Source organism: Colletotrichum jinshuiense, chromosome 10, assembly GCF_051148585.1.
Source record: "Colletotrichum jinshuiense chromosome 10, complete sequence".
In the NCBI taxonomy this organism is placed as follows: domain Eukaryota; kingdom Fungi; phylum Ascomycota; class Sordariomycetes; order Glomerellales; family Glomerellaceae; genus Colletotrichum; species Colletotrichum jinshuiense.
The window spans coordinates 139631-154374 of record NC_139303.1 but is presented as its reverse complement, the minus strand read 5'-3'; the positions used below and the strand labels follow the sequence as shown (position 1 = coordinate 154374).

At 50.5% G+C, this 14744-nt stretch overlaps 4 protein-coding genes across 4 annotated transcripts; 2 read left to right on the top strand and 2 right to left on the bottom strand.

Annotated features, from left to right (window-relative positions):
• Window positions 1–1238: 1238 nt before the first annotated feature.
• EsH8_X_000033 (uncharacterized protein) lies at window positions 1239–3292 on the bottom strand (the record flags this gene model as incomplete). The annotated part of the gene is made up of 5 exons (XM_083274121.1): window positions 1239–1525; window positions 1591–2155; window positions 2211–2565; window positions 2616–3172; window positions 3224–3292. The coding sequence occupies 5 exons, from the start codon at window positions 3290–3292 to the stop codon at window positions 1239–1241; spliced, it is 1833 nt and encodes a 610-aa protein (XP_083119513.1).
• Window positions 3293–6803: 3511 nt separating this feature from the next.
• Window positions 6804–8628, bottom strand: EsH8_X_000032 (esterase/lipase family protein; the record flags this gene model as incomplete). The annotated part of the gene is made up of 7 exons (XM_083274120.1): window positions 6804–6928; window positions 6991–7219; window positions 7272–7565; window positions 7614–7673; window positions 7720–7945; window positions 8010–8526; window positions 8610–8628. The coding sequence occupies 7 exons, from the start codon at window positions 8626–8628 to the stop codon at window positions 6804–6806; spliced, it is 1470 nt and encodes a 489-aa protein (XP_083119512.1).
• A 1211-nt stretch (window positions 8629–9839) lies between these two features.
• Window positions 9840–10312, top strand: EsH8_X_000031 (uncharacterized protein; the record flags this gene model as incomplete). The annotated part of the gene is made up of 3 exons (XM_083274119.1): window positions 9840–9842; window positions 9900–9952; window positions 10006–10312. 3 exons carry the CDS (start codon window positions 9840–9842, stop codon window positions 10310–10312), a joined length of 363 nt encoding a protein of 120 aa, XP_083119511.1.
• A 682-nt stretch (window positions 10313–10994) lies between these two features.
• EsH8_X_000030 (uncharacterized protein) lies at window positions 10995–14341 on the top strand (the record flags this gene model as incomplete). Its single annotated transcript, XM_083274118.1, has 3 exons — window positions 10995–12310; window positions 12978–14253; window positions 14300–14341. The coding sequence occupies 3 exons, from the start codon at window positions 10995–10997 to the stop codon at window positions 14339–14341; spliced, it is 2634 nt and encodes an 877-aa protein (XP_083119510.1).
• Between the last annotated feature and the right edge of the window lie 403 nt (window positions 14342–14744).

Genomic DNA, 14744 nt, shown 5'->3' with positions numbered 1-14744 from the left:
CCAAGCTCAGACCCCTATCGCAATATGGGATGTAGGTACTATGGCCTTGTTTCAAGTTAGACATACTTGTCAACAACAAGTCACTCACTTCATGAACAATGGATCAATATGCTCAGTATTGCTGGTTGAGACACTGCCGACTGCCATTTCAAAGAATTGGCAGCAGGTCAACCGTAGCAGGCTCTATGCGCACCTGACGCACCGGAGATACCTGGGAATGCTGAGCCCCGCGCAGATGATGGAGGCACAGCCGGGAAATGAAACATCTCTCCATCATGAACACTCCCGTCGTGGACCCGCGGTGAAATGCTTGGTGCTATAAGCTCAGCGTCGCTGAACCCTACACGCGGCCATCCGCAGGCGGGGCTCCAAGAAGCTCCTGTTGGGCGACGTTAGCGGATGGATCGCGGCCCGGAAACAGTATCAGCAATGGGTACCGGCGGAGATGTTGTCGATGCATATAACAATGCGATTGTGACAAGACTTCCAGACCACAGCCTAGTCTATCATCAAGGTCTACGAATCGGGCGTGGGTCGGTATCTGTTGGTATCACAGGTTACCCGTACGGGAAGTAATCGAACGTAAAACAAAAGGTCAAAACTGTTACTGTATTCTGGTGGTTATATCTGTGTGTAGAAGAGAAAGTAGGTAGGTTGGCGGCAGCAGCAGTAGTGTAGATATTGCTGTCAACGGCCCGGAGGTTGGATCTCCGGGTTCCGCTGCCGCGGCCGTTGCCGCGGCCGGCTGCTGCTGCTGGCCAGCTCCCTGTATTCTGGCTGAGTAATCCAACAGTATCACAATCTTGAGCAAGGTCGCCGGCAAGATGCTGTTATACTTCCCCATCATACATTAGTGCATCTCGGCAATTCACGTCTTTATAGGCAAAATTCAAAGACCTATCCTGTATGAGGCTGTCGCTTGCTAGTCTAATGCAAAAGTGAAATGCGGGTGTTAATAGGACAATGGTGTAACTTGTATTAAATAATGTTGCAGTCTGGTGGATATTATGATCAAGCTTTGCGGCATCCAAGAGACATTCCACACAACTCGAGCCTTCAAGTCTTGGTTAACAGACGCCATTTCGTAGCCTCTGCAAAGAATTCTTCTACCAAATAGAAATTATTTAAGAATCTATCGCCGTGTGGACTATCAATCTATTTATCGCTGATTACGTTCCCCTCAAGACGCCCCATCCGTCCCGTTCTCTATATCGACTGCCTCTCAAAATCGCATCTGCTCACTTCAGCAGCGGCTCCGCAAGTTCCAGGACGCTCATCATGTCCTGCTTGAAGTCGGATTCTTCGCGACGAGCAGACTCCTCTCTCTTCACCAGCGCAATCGTGTAGTCGTTGCGCATCGTCTGTATGATGTTATTAATCTGGACCCTCAACTTGTCCACGACAAAATCAACTGCCATTTGCAGAATTCCAGTAGAGTTTGAAATGGCAGTATGGAACATCTCGACTTTGCGACGCTTGACGAACTCTACCATGATATGTTTCATCCGCTTTGTGGACCCAGGGCCTGCAAAAAAATGGGATGTTAGTACAATGATTCCGAAATCGAAATGCAGCGTCAACTGTTTTTACCTCTTTCTCCCATGCACAAGATGTATCCCGGTTCCATTTGCTCGGTAATGGTCCGCAGGGGCTCTCGGCTGGCCAACTTCTGCGCGTCGTTAATATCGACTTTGCATTGAGCAACGAGGCGTTTGATAGTGGCCTTGTGCAGGTCAAGCTGTTGCATGAGTCGTTGCGTAGCCTGCACCTCCCCTTCTTCGTTCTCTTCAAGCTGATCCATAATTCCTTTATGAATAGACTTGAGTTGGGGCAGCGCCTCGAGGATAAAGTCGTCCAGGTTGCTAGGGGCAACCAGGCGGAATGTCTCCTCCCAATCATCAAATATTTTCGATGAATATAGCTGGAGAAGTTCTCCGTTCAGATTCCGCTTCTTCCACATACCACCGCGAGCGAATGTTGCTTTGAGAGTCGAATGGTAGATACCTCCCTCTCTCAACGGACGACACCAGCCCAAGGCCACATTCTCCGCCACTGCCTTTGCTTCGTCGCCAAATTTAGTCATCTTGGGGAAAAGCTCCTCTTTAATGCCTGTATGGAAATGACTGATACATTCCTCTATCTCTGATAGTATTTCCTGGCTGAATCAATCTCTTTGTTCACGAACATCATGAGAAAACAGAACAACTTACTCTTTCAAACTTCGTGAGCAGCGAATTCAGCGTCTCCGCGTCCAACGCAGCGGCGAAGTCCGGGGTGTTCTGTGTCCAAAGCGAGATGGAGTTCAGAATTTGGCAAACACCAGCCAAAACCTCTCGGTTCTTTCCGATGCGAAGCTCCTTCGTCAATGATTGCGCGTGCTCTTGGAGTTGCGGGATTTCAGTATCCTCGATATCAATGAAGCCAATAAGGGAGCCAGGGTCACCCTCTGACAGGCCTTCCAGGCTTTGGTAGGCGTGGCTGCTGGTGCAGAACACCGGCAATTTATGGACTTCATCATCGGAGTTGCTGTCGGTAAGGTTTGAAGCTACTGTTTTCTGCTGCGCCCTGAGTTCTGTTAGTCACGTAGTAGGGAATGTTGCTTTGGCTTTGCTTACTCCTTTACGACACGATTGAAATAAGTTTCCAAGGTGTTTCGCGAAATCTCGTTGCGCTTCTGGAAGCATGCCATTCTGACCTTTTCTTGAAGCTCAGACTGTTTTTCTTTGACTCCTGCAAGCTCCCTGCGTGTTTTGGCGACTCCATCGGTCTTAATTCTCTTCGCAGGCTGCTTTATATCCGAGTTATTGTCATACATCGCAGCCGTGTCTCTGTTGGTTCGGAGCTTCTTGATCTTCTTTTCGAGAATCTTGATATCCCGACGACAGGTCTTTGCCATATCCCATGATTTGATGATATCGGGGTTCAGCTTCTTGTTGAAATTCTTCACCGCATCATCGAGGCCCAACTCGTCCGTCTTAGAGCAGATGAAACTGACGTTGTTATTGGTTCCGTCAAGCTTGAGTTGTCTTTTGAATGCATCGCCCATCAAGTCTTTGGCCGCCTTATTGTCAATCGCCCGGTGAACTAGGGAGACAATCCATATGCCAGCGCACGACTTCATGTAGTCGCCCGCGATTGAAGCTCTTGCGGCATCGGCATCATGGCTTCCAGGCTATAAAAGTTCACGTTAGCCGCCGCCTCGTAAATGTCAAACACCACTTACTAGGTCCACGATTGTGACCCCGTTGGAAAGAGCCTTGGCTTTGATCAAGATTCTGACAGCCTTGACCATCGGCCAAAACGCAACCGTTTCTTCGTCATCTTTGTCGCTCGAGTCAAAGTAAGGCTCGATCAAAAGCCGGGCTCATCTCCTGTCGAGGCTTGGATTCCTGAGTGGTGCCAAGAACTTGGTGGACATTCGGGTGTCTGATTAGATCTGACACAGAGCTTCCCAGAAGCATTTCTTCGTTCATGTTTGCATAGACTGCCCCGGCTTTTGCAACCGGATTTGCAGCCTCGCTGTCAAGGTTTCCGTCCTCATCGTCAAATACGACATTTTTGACGCAACCTCCCTGAGAAATTTCTCAATCTCATGCATCCAATCATCCGGGGAAACAAAGTCAATCTCTGCTCGGTATGGCTTTTGTGGATCTTGGTCATCATTGTATGAAAGCTCAGTCATGCAGGCGGTACAGGCCCCATGCAGTTTGTCGGATGTAAGCTAGAAGAAGTAAGCTGGGATCCACAGGTGGAGATAGCACCAGAAGAAAGAGTTACCTGCTCTCGTCCAGAAGAGCGTTAATGGTTGAGCTTTTGCCCTCTCTCGTGTTTCCAAATACCCTGATTATGATCTTAATCGCCTGTGTGGCACGTTCTCAAACATCGGCGATCTGCTTCATCCAACCTGATGCAGCAGTCTTGATTTCTGCGTTCAGCTACGGAGAGGACGCAATCCTCTTGCAGACCGGTTCAAGTTTGTCTGGGACCGGCAACACCTTGCCAATGTGTTTTTCCCAGACCTTGGGGTCCTTCTCCTGCTTCAGTCTGCTAAGGATGGAGAATACCATGTTGCCAAAGGATTGTCCGGCACCAACGATGGCTGCCTCAGTCTTGACCTTGACCATGTTGCCGTTGTAATAGGAACAGCGAGAGATATGGCCCACAAGCTTGGGTGGAAGAACCTTCAGTTCAGATGCTGCGCCAGAATTTGGCATGAAGGGGAAATTGGAAGGAACTTGTACATGATGTAGAAGGAAGATGTAAGAAGTAGGTTGTGGCAATGGTGGGAGGGTTAAATAGCAGTTGTAAAGTTGGTCAAGTGAATGGCTGTTGGGGCAAGAGTAAGGGGAGGTTGTACATCTTATTCTCGCTAGGCTTCTCCTTCTTGATTGCCTACTTACTATGAAGAAGCCCTGTTATTCAGGATCTCATGGTGTAAATGTAAGAAAATGGGTTGGAGTTGGGAACGCTGAGTGCTGAATTTTGAGAGATGTAAGTTTGTTGGCAAGATCCACTAATGTAAAAGTAGAAGCGACTGGATCCTCCCTGAAATCGACCTTGTTTCAAGCGAAAAGCACAGGCCGATTCGGATTCAATTTTCCTGTTCAATTGTCAATTCAGCAGTCTCTGTTCTCTACAATAGTGAGTGCTGATAACCTCGGTAAAATAGCCCTGACCGAAAAACTGAACAGAGCCAAGATTAGAACCCTTTCAAATAACAAGTAAGACTAGATTTTGTCATCTCAAAGTCGACCCTGTCGATCCCAGTTTAAACATCGCGGGTTCTGCCTAGAACGCCACACCAGGTCCACGTGACTCGCTTCTTGCCCCCCCCCCCCCCCCCCCCCCAACAAGTCGTAAAGCCATTGGTTTCACTCAGAGCACATCACCTCGAACCTCACTTCTGACATCCAATCAGTTGCCCCTACACTTTCATAAGATTCTCAATAATTCCCACAACTTAAATTTCTTTAGGATGTCTTAGACCAAGTACAAGAAGGAAGGGCCACCAGCAAAATAGCCTAGGAACACCTTTAGAACTCTTCACAAGCGCACTCATCAAAAGTTTCTTATCAACTCATTCCCACCCTAACACCCTGGAATAACATCCGCCGAAGTAATTTTTTATCACAAATAGCAAAGTCGCAACGCATGGCACTACCGCTAAACTCACCTCCGCACACTACCCTCACGCCAACTGACCTCAGTGGCAACACCATGCTCGCCGACCTCATCAGCGACCATATACACTTCCTTCTTCATAGAAATAAAGGGTTCGGTGCCAAATGTTGCTGACCAAAGCGAAGTCAATCGGGGTATGTAAGCTTGGTCAAGAGGAAAAGCAGCGACTGATGTGCCCGGATCCCTTTTTGTGCCCAACACCTGGCACGTGCCACCACGCTCCTCCCCAGGAGTCGTGTGATGGCTCTTGTTAAAACCAAAGACGCCGCCCGGTGGCGGCCTCATTGGCAAAGGCCCCGATCGCTGCACCGTGCCGTTTGGCTTGGGCGGACCACACACTGTCGGGCCACCTTACCTCAGCACTCAGGGTACCCAGTCGATGGCTGGTCACTCTCGCGCCTACGTTAGATTGAGCACGACCGAACCTTGGAACCACATAAGTCACTTGGAGAATTATAGACTCGCTTAGAAATTATCTGATTACTTTAAACATATTCCCCGTTTTTTTTTCTTTTTTCTTTTGCGGCCTTGTGATGGCAGATTGAGAGTCGATCGTTCAAAAAGCTGGCCTCGCCCCGTGTACGGAATTCCGGATTTCGTCCGTAGTGGGGCCGACCGGTCCTGGCTGCCCCCTCTACGTCAGCGACAACGCATCGAAGGTTTGCCACCGGCCCTCCGTTCCGCGCCAGGCCAGTGACATCCTGACGACAATCGGACATTGCGATCGTGTGAAAGCGGCTTGGTGCGATGCAGCAAGGTGGGCGAAAACAATTCTCTGGAGAAGGCGGAGAGAAAGACCTGCAAGGGATACTTGAGTGTGATGATGTTTTCCCGTCTTTTCCAGCATTTCAATCAATGTTCCGACGCTATGGTGGTGTTGGTTGTCGAGCCAGAATGTGCGCACAAAAGAGTCAACGATCATCGATCCAATGAACGAGTTCAGCCTAAGCAGTAATTGTACTATCACGTGGTACGAAGACATGGCAGGGAGGAGAACATCCGACATCTAACAATCTGATGAACACGCCGGTCAATTTTGAGATACACGAGACAGAACATGTAACTGATCATCGCTCGATCGCAATAACCTTCGACCTCACGGTTCCTGTACCAGTACCACGAGAGCGGCATCCCTTAGGAATGCGCCGTGGAAGAGATCAATCCCAGGACCTCGAGTGCACTAGAAACAGGCCACTAGCAAAGAACGGTATAACAAAAGACGGACAGACTCATGGAGAACCGGATTGTAAAGCTTTTTCCCCGGTTAAGAGTATCGACAATCTTGGACGAAAAGGTATTCGGACGGAACCCGCTTTATCACGTCGCTTTGTGAAGCGTGTAGCCTTCTTTTAACATTCAACAGCTAGCGTGCTTACTTCATACCGGCTTATAATAAATGGATTACGATTCTGACAAATTTATCTCTAGGATCACTTTCTGGGTCGCAACGCACTATTCAGAGGTCCAAGTCCAGAGGCAGGGAGAGGCAGATAGATATCAGAGCCTTTAGTAATGAGATCTTCATTTTCTGGGGGCTTCTACCTTGTGCATCAGCGGTCTTTGAAGCAAAGCAACCACGGTATGAGGATATAATCCACGACACTTTAGGCGCCATGATGTTTTTAGAGACTCATCACGTTTCCCTGCGAGAGACTTCCTCCATTGATCGTGTATTGCCCGCTAAAAGTAGAGCCGTGCTGAGTGGCAACGACGCGATTACGTCGCTGAGCCGCTGAGGCCGATGGAGCTGCGTAAAAGTTAGTTTAAAGTGAAGACGTGCCTTGGGTAGAAAAATGTGGGATCACCTACGGTCTTCGGTCCAAGAAGCAGCACCAGACACAAGACGATTGATCCGCTCTTTTACGACAACATAGGCATCGTCTCGCCGGGACTCGAACTTGACGAGACCCGAATGATCTGCATCCAAAGGAACTATATCTTCGTCGGGTACCGCGGTCAGGCCGGTACTCGTCGCCGACTTTCTCGTCACCATCAGAACGGGCGGTCCCGACCTCTGCAGCGTGCCATCGGGTTGGATCTGGATGCCATGATCAGGACGAATTTCACAAAGTAAGTGAGAAAGGCTGTACTTCAATAGTTGCGCTCAGCCTGCGCTCGTAGAAGGAGATGACGCGCAGCCGGCCTTGGAAATGCCGGGCAAAGTCGTCTGACATGCGGGCGAGGAAATCCGAGGGCTCTGACTCGTCGTCCACGACTAGAGCACGGATAAGAGCTTGGTTGGGCTGCCCTTCTACCACGGAAGCGAGCTTCTCATTCCGCAGCCCCAGCTGCGGCACCCCAAAAAACAGCAGTCCGCAGCAGACCTGCGAGAGGAGGCTGTGCGCCGGACGACTAGCAGGGCTTCTGGCGGCGTGGATGAGTGCCTGCCCCGGGTCAGCATTGGTATCGAGAGAAGAACGTGGCGGGCTTGCCTCTTTGATCAGCAGGCCACCGAGGCTATGGCCTATGAGAATGACCGGGCGATGCTCGGTCTGCTGGGTCGTCAGCCTGTCCCGTGTTTGCGTCTAGAGCACCCACCTTATCGCTCGTTCGGAACGCAGTCAAGCTTTCTAGAAAACGCCGTCCCAAATCCTCCACGGACGACTTGGCGTTGCTCTTCAGCAGCTTCGTATCGTACCCGTACAGGAGCACACGTATATTTGGGATATCTTCCGAGAGCCAGTCGCGCAGCCAAAGGTCGTTCCCTCTGGGGGATTTCCACGACCCGATCGCGTGACTTGCCAGGCCGGGCACTGCGACTACACTGCAGTATCCGATGATTAGCTGGGAGGATGAGGCTTATTTTGTTGTAAAGGGACGGTGCATACTCGCAGTGAGCGCCGCTTGCGTCTTCGTAGAGCGGTGTGATGCCATAGAATGTATAGTCGTATCGGTACGGATACGCTTTGCTGGCCTGCTGAAGGCGAGCCAACAGCTTCTCCTCAGAAAGCAGCGTCTTGACGGTCACAGTGGCGCAGACGCAGGTGCGGTCTCTCGGCGTAATGGAGCGCACGACCAAGCCGTCGAGCTGGCCCTGTAAATCCAGACTCCCAGCAATGATAGACTCTAGCGCGCTTTCCAGCTCTTTGGAGGACGTCCCAGTAGGAACCAGGTCCACACGCAAAGTCAAATCACGGAAACGTCGCTGGTGTCGTGTATCGCTGTCAGAGCCTGCCCTTTGCTGTTGTGAGAGGAGTGTCCCCCAATACCATTGGTAAATGTAAGCAGCGAGAATAGCAACAGCGCTCGACCCAATGAAAAGCTGTGTTAACATCTCTACGGCGCTTATCTTCGAGAATCTGGCTTTTGCTTCGCGAAAGAGGATTTTTTCCAGATATGCGCGCACTGCAGAACACATAAGCGGTCTGGCGCCTCCTCCATGATCGCGCGGCTGAGAAGTGCAAGGCATAGATTAGAAATTTGCTGACCTGCAGGTTGGGCTGACATGCGTCAACGCCTAGTAGGGAGCCTTGTGTGGTTTTATCGAACTATCGGGCGCATTCCTACGCCATTTGCCTGGTTACCCACACATCCCGCTCAACGACTGACGCCGCATCTGGAACTTCCTCCACGGGGCGTTCTCCTCGGACGACGTGGACAAGATGGCCGACAAGCTTTGGTGAATGTCGAAACAAGACAGCGCGAGCATCTCCCCCATCCACCGGCAGCGAGTCAAACGGCGAGCCATTGCCGTCACCGATGATCCCAAGTTGCACTTTGTGGTAAGTGCATGAGTTCCATTTGGAGCGCAGAAGGTACAGTGGCCCACCTGTGAAGCTGAATACGGCCAGGCTCTCAGGTCCGAGATCGTGGTTCCAATCTGCGGGGCAACACCCAGTTCGCCATACCATTTCGGTCGCTCCGAGTGTACATGTCGAAGCCTTACAGTGATTGGAGCATCGAAGACGATGGTGCGGAGGCTGGGTCATGTATGCACATCCATAACGAGCCGTGGGTGCAGGCCACGTAGATGCAGCACGACAATCCATGCACAACAGGGCAAATTGACTTTGCCGAAGTAGAACATGCCAGCCACAGCGCTGCAGCTTACTCAACAGGTTAACCAGTCGATGAGCGTGAAGTGGCAGAGCCTTGTCAAAAGACGGGAAGAATGCGCGCCCTGAGAACCGGGCGGTGTCAGTACATCATTCGTGACCAATGAAGGGTGCAGGGCCAGTCTGACTACATGGTGACACAACTTTAGGCACAAAACATTATCGGACGAATAATAGTGTTTTGCTTTGTAGCACACTGTACTGCGAGACTTCAGCTGGCCGACACTTCTAGTATTGCTAGGAACTGCAATTGGTTCTCAGGCACCTTCACGTGCAGAGCATTGAGGTAGGTGTGTGAAGGATACTTGAAATCGATATCGATAAAACTCCAAGCTGTCGCACGCATAGGGCCTCGTCTGCTAACAGCATTTCTGTTGGATTGCACATAGGTGCTGTGTTTGAACCTACTATCAGCCGCAGTGCTGCGGTTGGGCTCATTTTTCCACAGTGGTTGGGTATAAAAACCAGCGCCAGCAGTGCAAGAGACAGACGGAATAATACAATCACAATTATCACTCAATTGATCTCGAGAAGCCTTCAACAATTTCTCTTTCCTCAGTATCGATCATACTGCCCTACGTCAGCCCAGTGGTCATCGAGAATATGGTATGTGGCAGAAGGCAAAATTCCCGACTGGACTGATTGGACTGACCGACGTGTAAGCAGCAACAAAGTCCCATGGGCCTCCCGGGACGATCCTTGGGGAGCGGCACCGCGTCAGTGTATTGAAGGTATTGCAGCCATCGTGCTTCGCTGATAGTTTCTGCAGGACTCAGGCGAGACCGGCTGCGAGCCCAAGCGATGCAGCCCAGCCCCACGGTCTCCGGATCAAACAAGGAGGTTCTAAATACCAGAGCAACATCACCTTGACTGGCAATGCCTCGTCCAATCAAGGCAATGAGATAACAGGCATCACGCATGGCGATGTGGATCAGGAGGGATCTGAATTCAATGGGGACGTGAAGGCGGGGGACAAAGCCCAGAATACGCAAGGCAACCAAATCAACGGGGTGAGGGCTGATTCGGAAAAGCCCGATTCGGAGAAGCCTGATTCGGAGCAAGCAATGTCTCAGTAGACTGGTGGGGGCTGTGATGTGTGCTGATGTACCGCTACCGTATCGTTCCACTTCTCGCTTTGGAAAGTAAGCTATGCTTAGATACTACCTATAATTATACTAAACCTTGTTTACGTAACGCGCTGATGTTTTCTGCTGTGGCCCCGTCCCGTAGCGGAACCTTATTCGAACAAGATTATAGAATTTTGAATATAGTCATCACTATAGTCTATACCAATAAATGCTTGATAACAGCACTGCGTACACTCGGCGCATGAAGATGTGAGTGGGATGGGGACGGAATTGGGGCTGGAATTGCTTGGCAAAGCAGGCTCGCCAAAACAGTACTAGGGCTAAGGAGCCTGACCAGCGCTAGAGCAGAACGCCCTGCTTACGGCTGACAGGACCCATGTATGTCTTGAGGCCTGGAAGCACTGTTAATCTGCACCACTACTCCTCAACACATTCCCCTCATTCTGGTCTCTAGATCATAGAGAATCTTTGCCTCAGCCAGATCGCTTGACCAAACCGCTCGTACTTTGATCCTAAGATGACAGGAAATAATCGCGCAAAGCGAACCAAGGAAGAAGGTGAAGATGAAGATCGGAGGAGCCGAAACCGCATCGCACGCGGAGACAGCGAGGCTGTCGAACCGAGTCAAGCGAGTGCATCGCAATGTGCCACAGATAATCTGACAACTTCTATGGCTGGGTTGAGTCATTCCATAACCCAGGAAGGATCCCATTTCGACGGTCAATACACCTTGGCAGCAGAATCATCTCTCCAACAAGGCAATATCGTAAACATCCAGCAGACGGCCAATCAATGCCTCACCGACCTGCGCGTCACCGACCCACGCCACGACAAGAAGCGCATCCAGGACACCAAGGGCGGTTTGCTCAAGGACTCCTACGTCTGGGTGCTCGACAACCCCGACTTCTGTCAATGGCGCGATGACCAGGACCAGCGACTGCTTTGGGTTAAGGGCGACCCGGGTAAGGGCAAGACCATGCTCCTATGTGGCATCATCGACGAGCTGGTAGCTACACCAGCTCAGGGGAAGCTCTTGTCTTACTTCTTCTGCCAAGCTACCGACGAGCGAATCAACACTGCAACGGCCGTACTGCGCGGCTTGATCTTTATGCTTCTCAACCAGGCCCCATCACTTATTTCGCATGTGAAGGAGAAGTACGATAGAGCTGGGAAGGCGCTTTTCCAAGACGTAAATGCATGGCAGGCCATGTCTGAGATCCTTACAAACATGCTCTACGATTCGAAGCTGCAAGGCGTCTGCCTCCTTGTTGACGCATTAGACGAGTGCTTGACAGGGCTTGAACAACTACTCCACCTGATTGCAGAAACATCGCAGTCAACCGGTGCGAAATGGCTCGTTTCAAGCCGCAACTGGCTCCAAATTGAAGAACGGCTACATACTGTAGCGCAGAGGCTATCGCTAGAGGTCAATGAAAAGTCGGTCTCAACAGCTGTAGACAGCTACATCACGTTCAAGATGTCCCAACTTAGCCAACTTAAGGGCTATAGGGCCGATACTGCAAGCGAAATACGTCAGTATTTGTTATCAAATGCGGACGGCACATTTCTCTGGGTCGCATTAGTCTGCCAAGAACTCGAGAAGACACACCGGTGGAAAGCCTTACAGAAGGCAAAGTCCTTCCCATCTGGACTTGATGCTTTCTATGAGCGGATGATGCAACAAATCTGTGGAGCAGAGGACGCTGAGCTCTGTAGGCAGATCCTAGCACTTATGGTGACGACCTATCGCCCACTCTCGCTCGCTGAGTCCACCACATTCATCGACGAGTGTCGTGATCTGGCGGACGATCTCGAATCCCTTCAGGGTATTATTGGCCTCTGCCGCTCGTTTCTCACCATTCGTGAGGACACAATCTACTTTGTCCACCAGTCGGCCAAGGATTTCCTGCTGAACAAGAAATATAAGGCATTTAACCAGATTCTACCTTCTGGCATCGCGCACCAGCACTATATCATCTTCTTAAGGTCTCTAGATGCGTTATCTAGCACGCTTAGACGCGACATTTATCGACTGCGCTCCCCTGGAATTCCTATAGGGGATGCATCGCCACCTGACCTAGACCCCTTGACCCCTCTGAAGTACTCCTGTACACACTGGGTCGACCACCTAGAGCACTCAAATCCTACAGAAAACCCGGCATGCAGTGATATACAGGATAACGCTAAGATTCACACTTTTTTAAAAAGGCACTATCTCCACTGGTTAGAGGCTCAGAGTCTTTTACAAGGAGTGCCACAAGCCGTAGTAGCGATACAGAAACTTAAAGGTTTAGTTGTAAGTCTAATAAACTTTTATATATTAGAACACTATCTAATTTTTTTTATAGGTAGGTATAAAAAAAAGACAACTTATAGAACTTATTCAGGATGCCTTACGGTTTATTCTATCTTACAAACAATGTATAGAAAGTTTTCCGCTGCAACTTTATATAGCTGCTTTGTTGTTTAGTCCTACATACAGCGTAGTAAAACTACTTTTCCAAGCAGAAGCACCAGCCTGGATTACAGTTGTTTCAGAGATAGACGCAAGCTGGGACGCATGTCTGCAGACACTAGAGGGCCATAGCGACTGGATTAAATCGGTGGCCTTCTCGCCAGATGGGCGCCAGCTTGCATCAGCCTCTGACGACAGGACCGTCAAGCTCTGGGATGTAGTCACAGGCCAATGCCAGCAGACGCTAGAGGGCCATAGCAACTGGGTTAATTCGGTGGCCTTCTCGCCAGATGGGCGCCAGCTTGCATCAGCCTCTGACGACGAGACCGTCAAGCTCTGGGATGTAGTCACAGGCCAATGCCAGCAGACGCTAGAAGGCCATAGCGACTTAGTTAATTCGGTAGCCTTCTCGCCGGATGGGCGCCAGCTTGCATCAGCCTCTAATGACGAGACCGTCAAGCTCTGGGATGTAGCAACAGGCCAGTGCCAGCAGACGCTAGAGGGCCATGGCTACTTAGTTAATTCGGTAGCCTTCTCGCCAGATGGGCGCCAGCTTGTATCTGCCTCTAGCGACAAGACCGTCAAGCTCTGGAATATAGTTACAGGTCAATGCCAGCAGACGCTAGAGGGCCATAGGGACTCAGTCAATTCAATAGCCTTCTCGCCAGATGGGCGCCAGCTTGCATCAGCCTCTAATGACCAGACCGTCAAGCTCTGGGATGTAGCAACAGGCCAGTGCCAGCAGACGCTAGAGGGGCATAACGACTTAGTTAATTCGGTAGCCTTCTCGCCGGATGGGCGCCAGCTTGCATCAGCCTCTACCAAGACCGTCAAGCTCTGGGATATAGTTACAGGTCAATGCCAGCAGACACTAGAGGGCCATAGCGACTGGGTCAATTCAGTAGCCTTCTCGCCAGATGGGCGCCAGCTTGCATCTACCTCTAACGACAAGACCATCAAGCTCTGGGATGTAGCAACAGGTCAATGCCAGCAGACGCTAGAGGGCCATAGCAACTGGGTTAATTCGGTGGCCTTCTCGCCAGATGGGCGCCAGCTTGCATCAGCCTCTGACGACAAGACCGTCAAGCTCTGGGATGTAGTCACAGGCCAATGCCAGCAGACGCTAGAAGGCCATAGCGACTTAGTCAATTCGGTAGCCTTCTCGCCGGATGGGCGCCAGCTTGCATCAGCCTCTAATGACGAGACCGTCAAGCTCTGGGATGTAGTCACAGGCCAATGCCAGCAGACGCTAGAGGGCCATAGCAACTGGGTCAATTCGGTGGCCTTCTCGCCAGATGGGCGCCAGCTTGCATCAGCCTCTGACGAGAAGACCGTCAAGCTCTGGGATATAGTTACAGGTCAATGCCAGCAGACGCTAGAGGGCCACAGCAGCTTGGAAAACGTGTTCACGTTGACAAGCCAGAAACCAAGTCAAGAGCCTTGCGATCGGTATTATAAGCTCTCTCAGCACGGTGTATGGATTAAAAATAGCTCTGACAACATAATTTGGTTACCTCCAGTGTACCGAGCATTGCACCACGCCGTGGATGGATCGAGAATAGCTGTTGGTTGTAAATCAGGCCGTGTATTGCTTCTACAGTTTGCATTAGATGATTGGCAGCTATAAAATACATGGCTAGATGTCCTTGCACCTACTTCCACTATATAAATACTAGTCTTAGCGTTAAATTTGTTATTAAAACAACATTTTAGTATGACTATACGCAGCAAGGCAATCAAGGGTGATTAGAGATAGGCATTTAAGTATTAGCCTGATGCTCGCTTGATCCTCAGCTGGCGGACTCTAACCACGTATGACGACGTGCGTAGTTGGAATCCCCGCACTGCGAACCTAGCTTAGACACATCACGATCAATTGAAGCCCATTGCATTGTAGCACCAACAGGAAGGGTGAGGGAGAAACTTTGTTTTTATAATTGACGATAACAGCCACAGCGTGTTCTA